General features: G+C 42.1%; 1 protein-coding gene across 4 annotated transcripts in view; it reads left to right on the top strand.

Annotated features, from left to right (window-relative positions):
* Positions 1–6,726: 6,726 nt before the first annotated feature.
* Positions 6,727–12,544, top strand: part of Pcdh17 (protocadherin 17) — a 93,946-nt gene continuing 88,128 nt past the window's right edge. For 2 of the 4 annotated variants that reach the window (XM_071611464.1, XM_071611462.1), the window contains exons 1-2: positions 6,727–7,380; positions 7,894–11,859. In XM_071611464.1, coding sequence (XP_071467565.1) covers positions 9,292–11,859 — 2,568 coding nt within the window. In that variant the 5' untranslated portion in view covers positions 6,727–7,380; positions 7,894–9,291. The remainder of the gene's footprint in view (positions 7,381–7,893; positions 11,860–12,544) is intronic. The other 2 variants (XM_071611465.1, XM_071611463.1) reach the window with 2 other exon arrangements.

Below are 12,544 nucleotides of genomic sequence, written 5' to 3'. Positions count from 1 at the left end.
AACTTCCATGCCATAGACTACTCTTTGCACTTCTTTTATATACAAGTTTTCATTCTAAACCTTAACTTACTTGGGGTGAAATACTCTTCTACTCAAGTGCATAAAATTCTTCTAACTTCGACTCCATGGATTACAAGAAATTCCATAGATTGATTCTTCATGTATGACCCCTAAAACTAGGCAACATTTTAGGTGTATGTTTTTAATATAAAAACATACTGGAAATATATTTGGAATTCAAATGCATTCAGCAGATTCCTTGAAGCGTCTGTGACTCAAGAATGTAGTAAATCAGGAGGTACTTGGTAGTGAAATTCATCAAATATGTGTATGCATGAAACCCACTATTTTGTATAATTAATATGCACAAATAAAAAGAATCTGGTTACTACTTTCAGAATAATGCTAATTTATATTTGTTGATGGTTGAGTTGTAAAATGAACTGTTAAAACCTCACCAATTTTTATGCCTTTCACTGAATGCTATTGCCTGTTCACATCAGCAGTACTCTTTACCTCTAACTAGAAAGAATTACACAGCTCATCTTCCACCAATCTGACTGAGGAAGATCTCTGTATCTCAATGGACATGTTGCTGCTAAACCTGAATATAAAATTGAAAAGCCTGCACATTGGACAATCTTCTACTTCTCTGCTAGTTGTGTATCATAATGATTATGTTTATTAAGTTTCCCACTGTAAAAACAGTTTCTGGTCATAAGCACGGGATTTTTTTTCCTTTGAAATCTAAATTTTTCAATTATTAAAATATGCTTATATAGTTGGCACAGTGGCACACACCTATAATCCAAGCAGCCCTGGAGGCTGAGGCAGGAGGATCGCAACTTCAAAGCCAGTCTCAGAAAAAGCAAGGCACTAGATAACTCAGGAAACACTGTCTCTAAATAAAATACAAAATAGGGCTGGAGATAGACTGGTTCAGTGGTTGAGTGCTCCAGGGTTCAATCCCTAGTACCAAAAAAAAAAAAAAAAAAAAAAAAAGCTCATATAGTGCAATGCATTACAAAATGTACCTCATCTTTCTTAAAATGCTTTTTCATAATTTTTTCAAACATAGGCACTTTAATGTTTGTACACAATGGGATGCTAGTCAAGTATATATAATTCCTACACATGTTCATAAAAATATTTGTATAAACTAAAATTATAGAACAACATCAAATTTAATGAGAAGGAGTTTTCAGGAGTCAGCAGATTCCTAAACAGATCCACGTCACAAAAGGGTTTAATTACAACTGTTCCTTATTGATATGCTTTCAGAATATTGTTAATTTATATTGTATAAGTGGCAAAGAAGTGCAATAAAATTAAAAGCCTTTCTTTTTTATGTCTTTTTTGATTTATGTGCAGTGAACCCATCCTTTAGAAAGAAGAAAACAGAGCACCTAGACTCATCTAATTATTACAGCCAATATGTTTTAAATTTAAACTACGTTGTTCTCAGAACAGTTGGCCAATATTTAAATAAGTACTCAAGCATCTAAACTGATGGTTTAATACTATATTTGTGATTGTCACATATCAAAATCATACTATAAAAACCACTTTTGATGAAAATAAAGATGTCTCATTTTACTACCAAAGAAAGCTTAAGTCCTTCAGCGTTCAATTAAAGTAAATCCTGCCTTGGACAATGTAATTAACCAACTTATGTTCATGTATGAATATGTGACAATGAATCTCACTACTATATATTATAATGTGTGATTATAATGTACTAACAAAACTTAATTCAAAATAAAATACATATTATAAGTAATTATATTTTATTTCAATATTATTTCAATATTCTGCATATTCTTCTCTCTTCTTTGGAAACAGTGGACACTGACTCAGAAATCTTTGAAAAGTCTTCACATATCTGAATTCAGAAGCTCCAAAAATTGATTCATCCATGGTGATTTTAATGATGTTTCTTTCCAAGTGGTTTCTTTTATTTAACAAAATTTCAAAAACATCAAGTAAACATAAAAAATTATTTTATTTAATGTGTACTTGTTTATGCATAGTTAGTGGGAAAGAGAGGAAAAATAGGTGTTCTACCTAACACAAAAGTATGCTATTTCAAAGATTATAGACAATAGCTGTTTAACAGTGCTTGGTTTTCAACTGAAGTGCTCAGGGAATTTTTTAAAATATAAGAGGAAATAATATGCTTAGTTCACTGAAAAGAGAAATTTACATAAAGAGAACATAATTATCCAAGTAAGACCTTGTCACTGAAACTTGGGAGGGTTAATGATTATGATGATAATTAAAATGCAGAGGATTCATAGAGTACTTATTTGTTTTCTGAAGAGCTCAGCATACTTCTCGCATATTCTTCTCATTGATCTCTGTGTGATAGTTATATAACAGGCTGTTTAAATGCCTTAGAATGATGGAAAGAAATGCTTGTCTTGTTATAACCATAAGTGATCATAAGCTTTTGGTTTTTGCTTCACCTGAAAGGCAGGACCTCCTGTGACACAGCTTTTTGAAACATCATTTCAGGCCATCATTATAAAACTGACTCTGAGGAAAGAGTGCCACCTACTGAATCAAATTTCCCGGGTGCCCTCTAAGGGATGGGCTCTCAGCTTCAGCATTGTCCTAACTTGCCTAACTACAAAAAATAATGGTATTACTGCACTGTGCATAAAATCATGACATATTTTTGTTCCTAACATCAACCACATTAACTATATAGCCGTAACATCTATAAATTAACTATTTCATTCGTAAGCTTTTCATTTGTTTTAAAATGTACATGCAAAGATTAAGCGAACCTAATTTTTCTGAGTAGAATTTCCCAAATACCTGAATGTCTGTATTGTCAAAGTGACCACAAGGGGGCGCGAGCACGCAACTTCTTATGGGGCAGGAGGCTTGAGGTTAATTAATTGAACTCTTCATTTCTAGCTGACAGATAGGGAGAGAATATAACTATACCGTTTGAAACGTCTCAAGAGATACACTTTACACAATCTAATCTAATTTGTATCCTTCTGACTTACTAACTTAGAAATGCATAGAAATAAATTCAGTTCACTTATTGTGTGAATTGCAAATTAATTCCTTAAAGATATAACTTGCATGTTTTCGTTGGGTTAATATTGTAATTTTGATTTTTCACTGGTAATATTTACATGCTAAAAAAGAAGGCACATTCTTTTGAATCATACGATCATATTGTAAAACATCATAAAATATACATGAGAGAAAATGCAAATATAGTATTTCCTGACTTGAATGTTTTCTAATGGCAAAATTTCATGATTTTAATAAAAATAGAAAATGCTTAATATTTGATTTTATATACTCTATTTAGAGAGAGACTTTACACTTAAATGTTTGTTATGTAGAAGAAATTGAGTTCTCAAAAATTTTTTGAAATTAGAAAATATTTCTCCTGAACTTTAAAAATTATAGTTCATTTGAATTGCTTATTATAACTTATGCTTATTAAGGGAAAAATGATAGGTTTTAGCAATTGTCATGTTAGTGTGAATTTCTCATTTGTTAAAAAATGAAGCTTTCATTAAAAGTCAGCAAATTATCAATGACTGTGTTTTTTGAACTGGGTCACAAATATCTCTTAAAGAAAACAGCAAGTGGAAGAATTAGCTATGAATGTAATACTAGTACTTTGGGGTATTTAAATGTGACATGGAGACTTTGATACTTCTCATATGTATTATTTAGCTATTAAATTTATTTTTGAAGGTTCTTTGTTCATAAATAAAAAATGTGTGAAACCAGTTAGTGAAATGATGGTAAACATATTATAAGAAAGGGAATAGAGAGGGAGCATTTTCTTTTATATAAATAGTGGCTGTGTTGAAAACATCCACATCAGAAATGTCTCCTAAGAGCCGTATTTTATTGAATTCAAGATAACAGCAAGCAGGATAGATTACAGAAGAATGTTATAACATGGGCACAACACTACAATCCTCTAGATTCCTGAACTCTATACCACAGGTCTAGTCTTCCACGGTACAGAAATCAATCTATGGTATCAAAATCAAGAATATTTCTGATGATATATGTGTATCATCTTTTTCTTTTTCATTTGAGTTTAATATTTTAAGCATAGTTTAAAACACCATCTCAAATTACTATGTGTAGACATAAAATCTATCTGTGGAAAAAGATAGAATATAGAAGATGATTAAAAATTAATCATGATTATCATATCTGTTTAAAGACAAGCAAGTAATTGGAAAATTGGAAGTGAGATATCAGTTGATTTAATTTCCTTTAAAAATAAAATAAGTGTGGAACATAAAGATAAAAATTAATTACTGTGGGTACATAACAGTCTTCAACAACAAAATCCAATGCTACAACATAAGTAAAATATATTTGCTATATATCTCTTTTGCTCTCCTTTGGCAGATGCCCTGTGGTATTCACTGTTAGTGTGGTGGTTCTTTTTCCATACACTAGGGGGAGGTGTGACATAATTACTCTGGAGGGGTTTTCAGCAAATTTTTGTCTTTAAGGATACATTTTCAAATCACTGGCTCTCTTTTTAGACATTGTATTTCTAGTATCCTCCAGCTGCACAAAATCACATCCAATTAAGGCTAATCAATAAACCATAATAAGTGGAACAAACTATGTAATCATTTATGAATATGAAAAAATGAACTCCATTATGTATTACTATAATACACTCATTAAAAACAGTTTTTTTAAAAAAAATAATACCCTTTCTTGGAATTATTTTTTTCTTTAATTTTTGCATGATGGTAAATTTTAAGTAAGGATATTTTATGACTTTCCCTGAATTAGTATGTAATGCAAAACACTTTACATTTGTCATATAAAAAAGTAGTTATTAATAAGTGAATGTGTAATCATTAGTTTTTATTTGTTAGCTGCTGCTTTTGAAGACTCAAAGACTCAACTTCCAAAGTACATGAGTTAAACAGAGGTACTAATCCCAAAGAGATACAAAGCTATAGTTTCACTTGTCAGTGTGCTTAAGCACCCACTCAAAGAACCGAAAATTTCTAGGAGCCTCTATGACTCTATTCATCAACAGTAAATATCTGAAAAACTGTCTATTTTGAAAAGGCAAAGACATTTTAGGATTTGAAGGTCTATCTTTGACTTTTTAAACTGTTAGAGTTTCCTATAGGAGTGGTAAATTTGGATACAAATCAGACTGCACATTCTGACTATAAGTTATCTCATTGAAGCCTCAGGGAAATAAATAGCTCCTTCACCTGAATCTTTAAGCAATTATCCCAACAAAAATCTTCAGAACTTTATTGTAATTGGTCTGGATTTGATTTTCTTTGAATCCTGAATGATTCATGTTACAGATCTGTATGTTAGTCATTCACAATTTATAAATGGCAACTTAACTTCAGTATTTATGAATTGCAATCAATACTCTAGCAATCAAAACACTCACCTTTTCTATTTCAATACTTCAATTTTCTTTTTTGCCTAAACTCTTTCCCAGAATGGATCAGGAGCAATCCAGTCTTCACTTGTGGTTGTTTTTGATAATCTTTTAGGAGAAAAGAACCTTTGAGATTCTAAAATTGGGGAAGAATTTGGAGTGTGTGTGTGTGTGTGTGTGTGTGTATGTGTGTGTGTGTGTGTGTGTGTGTGAGAGAGAGAGAGAGAGAGAGAGAGAGAGAGAGAGAGAGAGAGAGAGAGAGGTGACTTATAAAACAGAAGTCTAAAAAGATTTACTGGATCTACCTTCATGTTTTTACAATTTAGCTTCTATGCATAGGACTTTGGCATGGCAAATGTTGTTATCAATGGCTATTTGGAATTAAAAAGATAAAATTCAATTGCCTTGTGGAACTTTAAAAACAAGGATGGAGATGAACAAAACGCTAAAACTATTGTGTGTTGTGGGGGCATTTAATTGCCTTGAACCTTGAGATGGAAGGAGGATAACTCCAAGTATTATTTAGCCAGGTTTTAGTTTTAATAAGCTAGAATGCTTGTTTAGACAGAGACTTTCTCCTCAGAAGAGAGATTGTTTTCCTCTAAGGACACACGGCCTCTTTCAACTGGCGTCTGCTTTTCTTCTGAAACACTTTCATAATCAAGGGACTCTACTTGCATGGGAGCCTGGGGACAGCTGATTTTTCTCTAAGGATGAAAAAAGTTACATATTGATTGCTGTTGCTCTGGGCGTGTTTGCTCCAGGGCGGGCAGAAGCTGGCTCGCGAGAACCCTCGAATTCACACATACACTCACTGAAATTCGTGTCGAGCCCGTCAGAAACACATTCACACACACACACACACACACACACACACACACACACACACACCCCTCCGCACCTCATTCTGATGGGTCCACCTGGAGTCAGGAAATCTGCATCTCCCTGGCCTGGGTGTGTGTGAGATGAAAGCTTGTGTGTATATGTATGTACAGAAATCCATTAGAAGCTACCTTGTTCTGGAAAGCATGCTGTGATTCTCATTCCAGTGTATGCAGAACAACAACAACAAAAAAAATCAAATTGATGTCAAACTTTTTTTTTTTTTTTTAATTCTCTTTTCCGGAGGAAAACAGTGGAGGAGCTTCTCCCGGTAGTTAAAGACCCGGGAGACCGGGCAGCAAGGCCCTGGGCGCCGCCGCTAAAGCGTATAGCTGACTCGGCTGGCAGCATTGGTTTCCCATCTAACTGATCTAATCAATGACTCTAAAGCACTGGGGCTCCTGGCCCCGCCCCCGCCAGCCTCTTCTCCGCCTCCTATTGGGCGTGGGCCGAGGAGGCAGGGCCTTGCTCCTCACGCGGATTGGCTGGCAGGGAATCAGTATCAATGTTTAAGCGGCGGCGTGAGGTGAATAGAGTCAGTCAGCAAGAGACGCTAGGGAGAGAACAGGGACTGCGAGCCCGGCGGATGCGGCAGCGGCGGAGGGCGGCTGGGGAGACGCTACTCCAACTGTTGAATTGAATTTTCACCTTTCATTTCCTCCGTTGCTTTGCTTGCGGGGATGGATTTATTTGGTTTGAAATCCGCACGTCTTTCTCGGGCTTTGGGGTGATCCTGATGGGCAAGAGATTGAAAGAGACCACCCGTGACAGAAAAGGAAGAATTTAAAAATAAAAATAAAAGCCCTCCACAACAGACTGCACAATTAGCTATGCACACCGATGCTGGACTTTGAATAGAGAATATTGAGAGGAAAATCTTGAACTATGATACGGGGCTGAGAATAATCTCTGGAAACGTGATTTCCCCCCCCCCCCCAAGACTCTGAAAGATTTGGGGGTGTCTCACGCCTAATCGAGATAAAGCGTTTTTTAAAAAACAAAACAAAATAAAATAAAATAAATACACCTAGCAGAGCAGACGACTTGTTTTCCAGAACCTCGGACTCCGGCAGAAAGAGGTAGAGTAAAAGTGCTCCTGGATTCAGCATCACCTTCCTCCCCCACTCCCTTTCTCTCGTTTTTTTTTTTTTTTTTCCCTCCGAAACATGAATCTGGTTTTTCTTTCTATAGAGTGAGTCAGAGAAAGCGGTAGGAAGAAGCCGCAACTAATGTCTGTGAAGGGAGGACCATGAGGCGAGAGTGAATACGATTCGTTCCGCTGCTTCTGACTCATCCGGCAGATCAGAACACCTGCATTTCTAGATGTGTCATTACCGTATATCGAGGTGTCTCGAGAACCCGAAATAATGTGTAGACAAACCTTTGCCTAACCTCCCCTTGGAGGTAGCTTCCCGGGGTGGGCTCCTCTGGCAGGTCCGCCGCGGTCCTCAGCTTCTCACCCTCTGCCCTCCCGAGTCACCCAGAGAGACTATGTGATAGCGAGACTGCAGAATGCATCACGCCAAACCTTGATGTGTTTCTTTCATCTAGCCCTTTCCTCCTACTATTAATTTTTTATTTTTTATTTTTAGGAAAAGAGAAAAGACCCGCACCTTAATCTCTTCAAATATTCACCACTTTTATTCTTCGCCAAGGTTTTCTTTTCTAGATGAAGAGGACTGGGAGACTGGGCCATTGGAAGGAGGTGCTGAATAGAAAGAAAAGAGAGGCACTTGACAGCCCAGCCCTGTGAATGCAGAGACTGTTTCCCTTCTAGCGAGAGACAGGGAGAGTGTGTGTTGGAGGACTGGGAGGGTGGCTCCCCCTTCCTTTTTATTCTGCCTCCTCCCTCCCCCTTCAAATCTGCACGTCCAACCATGAGTTGCCTGTTGATTTCCTTTTGCCTGGGAAGAAAAGCAAACTGGAATTAAACTGCATGGAGAGAAGTCCTTGCTCACAGGAAGAGAATGGGATGGTAGTGGCGGCTACTGGCTTCGCGTAGATACCAGAGTGTGTTCCACGAACAGAGGCGGAGATATATCTATATATTTTCCCCTCCCAATAGACTCACACCGCAAATGCTGATCAAGCTGTGGCTTTCTTGATTTCGGGGGAGAGCCTTTTCCGAGGAAGAGAGGGAGGAGCCTGGTAGGGGGAGGAAACTACAAATCGGGACACTAGTTCTATGTGCTGCATTTCCTCCCCTCCCTTTGGCTGCTCGGAAAGGAGAGAGAAAAAAATACGCTTGGCTGGGAGATGCAGTCCGCCGCCGCCGTTGCCTCAGCCAGCAATGCAAGATTAGATCTCTAAATGCAGCAAAACACTGCCTGAAAACAGACCAGCCTGCGCAGCAAGCAGACATTTCACAGTGCGCCGAGGAAGCTTCAAAAAATATATCTGTGACTCTCTGTTCGTGCTCCTCATTCCCATCAATTTCATCACGGGAGACGAGTAACAAGTAAGGATTTCACTTTCCGATCTGCCTGGAGACACACCTCCCCGAACCCTCCCCCACCCGATGTGAAGAGTATTCTGTAGGCTACCGGCTGGAGTGGATTTGCAGCGCCCTAGCGGGAGCCAGGAAAACCTACCGATTCTTTAGCTCATTATCATCCCTCCCAGACTCCATTTCCTTCTTATCGCCGGCCTCATCGCTCAAGTTTGAGCCTCCTGAAGTCCAGGCGGGAGAAACAAAGCCCCGGGCTCTCCCTCAGCCGCAGGGAGCCGCCGCCTTGCTCCAAGCCGCTGCAGCTCCGCTGCGCCGCTGCTTCTCCCCCAGTGCGGATGCTGTAGATCAACAGGTTCGGGGAACTTGAGCGGAATAAGGAGAGACTGCCTGCTGCCGCAGCCCGGGTGCGGAAGGAAGGAAGGACCTACAGACTTGTGGCTCGCGTCGCGCGCGCGCCCTCCTCCCGGGCCCCAGGCTGGCGCGCACCCACAGGCTTGCCCCTCCAGTCCGGCTGCTTCTGCCCCCACCCCACCGGTCTGGGATGTACCTTTCCATCTGTTGCTGCTTCCTTCTATGGGCCCCTGCCCTGACTCTCAAAAACCTCAACTACTCAGTGCCTGAGGAACAAGGGGCCGGCACCGTGATCGGCAACATCGGCAAAGATGCTAGACTGCAGCCAGGGCTTCCGCCCGCTGAACGCGGTGGCAGCGGCGGGCGAGGGAAGTCGGGCAGTTACCGGGTGCTGGAGAACTCGGCACCGCACCTGCTAGACGTGGACGCCGATAGTGGGCTGCTTTACACCAAACAGCGAATCGACCGTGAGTCCTTGTGTCGCCACAATGCCAAGTGTCAGCTGTCCCTCGAGGTGTTCGCCAACGACAAGGAAATCTGTATGATTAAGGTAGAGATCCAGGACATCAACGACAACGCTCCTTCTTTCCCCTCAGATCAGATCGAAATGGACATCTCCGAAAACGCGGCCCCGGGAACCCGCTTTCCCCTTACCAGCGCACATGACCCGGACGCGGGCGAGAACGGGCTCCGCACCTATCTGCTCACGCGCGATGACCACGGTCTCTTTGCACTGGACGTCAAGTCCCGCGGCGACGGCACCAAGTTCCCAGAGCTAGTCATACAGAAGGCGTTGGACCGTGAACAACAGAACCACCATACACTTGTTCTGACTGCCCTGGATGGCGGCGAGCCGCCAAGGTCTGCTACCGTGCAGATCAATGTGAAGGTGATAGACTCTAACGACAACAGCCCGGTCTTCGAGGCGCCCTCCTACTTGGTAGAACTGCCCGAGAACGCCCCGCTGGGCACCGTAGTCATTGATCTGAACGCCACGGACGCTGATGAGGGTCCCAATGGTGAAGTGCTCTACTCCTTCAGCAGCTACGTGCCCGACCGCGTGCGGGAGCTCTTCTCCATAGACCCGAAGACCGGCCTTATTCGTGTTAAGGGCAACCTGGATTATGAAGAGAATGGGATGCTGGAGATAGACGTACAGGCCAGAGACTTGGGACCTAACCCAATCCCGGCCCACTGCAAGGTCACGGTCAAGCTCATCGACCGCAATGACAACGCGCCGTCCATTGGTTTCGTCTCGGTGCGCCAGGGGGCGCTGAGCGAGGCCGCCCCGCCCGGCACAGTCATCGCCTTGGTGCGGGTCACTGACCGAGACTCTGGCAAAAACGGGCAGCTGCAATGTCGAGTCCTAGGTGGAGGAGGGACAGGCGGTGGTGGCGGCCTAGGCGGTCCCGGGGGTTCTGTACCCTTCAAGCTTGAGGAGAACTATGATAACTTCTACACGGTGGTGACTGACCGCCCGCTAGACCGAGAGACACAGGACGAGTACAATGTGACAATCGTGGCGAGGGACGGAGGCTCACCTCCACTCAACTCCACCAAGTCGTTCGCGGTCAAGATTCTGGATGAGAATGACAACCCTCCTCGTTTCACCAAAGGGCTCTACGTGCTTCAAGTGCATGAGAACAACATTCCAGGAGAGTACCTGGGTTCCGTGCTCGCCCAGGATCCCGACCTGGGCCAAAACGGCACAGTGTCCTATTCCATTCTGCCCTCGCACATCGGCGACGTGTCCATCTACACCTATGTGTCTGTGAACCCCACCAACGGGGCCATATATGCCCTGCGCTCCTTTAATTACGAGCAGACCAAGGCTTTTGAGTTCAAGGTGCTTGCTAAGGACTCTGGAGCACCCTCCCACTTGGAGAGTAATGCCACGGTGAGAGTGACAGTGTTAGACGTGAATGACAACGCGCCAGTGATCGTGCTTCCCACGCTGCAGAACGACACCGCTGAGCTTCAGGTCCCGCGCAACGCTGGCCTGGGCTACCTGGTAAGCACGGTGCGCGCCTTAGACAGCGACTTTGGCGAGAGCGGGCGCCTCACGTACGAGATTGTGGATGGCAATGATGACCACCTGTTTGAGATTGATCCATCCAGCGGCGAGATTCGCACGCTGCACCCTTTCTGGGAGGACGTGACACCCGTGGTGGAACTGGTGGTGAAGGTGACAGACCATGGCAAGCCCACCTTGTCCGCTGTGGCCAAGCTCATTATCCGGTCGGTGAGCGGCTCCCTGCCAGAAGGGGTACCCCGGGTGAATGGCGAACAACACCACTGGGACATGTCTCTGCCGCTTATTGTGACTCTGAGCACTATCTCCATCATCCTCCTAGCGGCCATGATCACCATAGCTGTCAAGTGCAAGCGCGAGAACAAGGAGATCCGCACTTACAACTGCCGCATCGCCGAATACAGCCACCCTCAGCTGGGCGGGGGCAAGGGCAAGAAGAAGAAGATCAACAAAAATGATATCATGCTGGTGCAGAGCGAGGTGGAAGAGAGGAACGCCATGAACGTCATGAACGTGGTGAGCAGTCCCTCCCTGGCCACTTCCCCCATGTACTTCGACTACCAAACCCGCCTGCCCCTCAGCTCGCCCCGGTCAGAGGTGATGTATCTCAAACCAGCCTCCAACAACCTAACTGTCCCTCAGGGGCACGCAGGCTGCCACACCAGCTTCACAGGACAAGGGACTAACGCGAGCGAGACCCCTGCCACTCGGATGTCCATAATTCAGGTAGGAGATTTTTAGCATAACTGGGACTGAATTCACTTTATTGCTGGTGTTGGAGCTGTCCTGAAACCTTTAGAACGGGACAAGCCATGCTGCCAGCAGCAGTGAGGGGAATTTTAAAACTGAAAATGGTTTAAACTTTAACACTGTGTGTACATCAGATTTTACACATAAACCCTCACATATAATAGTCTGAAATCTGTAAGATGTAAATGTCTTAATTCTGTTGCTTTTTTAAAGTTTATTTTTGTAGATTTCAAAATGTTAGCAGTGTACAGTAGTCCTAGTTCATTGTACTTTGTTTGTTAGTCTACATTACTTTTTGAAATAGGAATTCCAGAGTAGAAAAAAGGTAATTCTCTTTAAAAGACTTTAATTCATTTTAAAATTTTTGATGCTAAAATGAAAGGTAATTATATCTAAATATTAGCTTCTAAAATTACAGAATAGGAACTAGTCAGAATTCTAGAGCTTGATTCAATTTGACTAAGTCACCACTCCCCAAAAAGTTAAAAAGTGCTTTAAAGGACACAGATCTCATTTATTCTTCAGATGAAACTGCAGCATAATGCATTAGTGTAACTTATGCTTTTGAATTGTGAGTTTAACACTTGAAGTTATTCCAAAAGTTTGAATCAATCCAGTCTGGGGGTAGTGACCTGTAAATATCTAGGAAAAACTTAAAATT

The sequence above is a fragment of the Marmota flaviventris genome, chromosome 4, assembly GCF_047511675.1.
Source record: "Marmota flaviventris isolate mMarFla1 chromosome 4, mMarFla1.hap1, whole genome shotgun sequence".
In the NCBI taxonomy this organism is placed as follows: Eukaryota; Metazoa; Chordata; class Mammalia; order Rodentia; family Sciuridae; genus Marmota; species Marmota flaviventris.
This window is presented reverse-complemented; position numbering and strand designations above follow the sequence as displayed.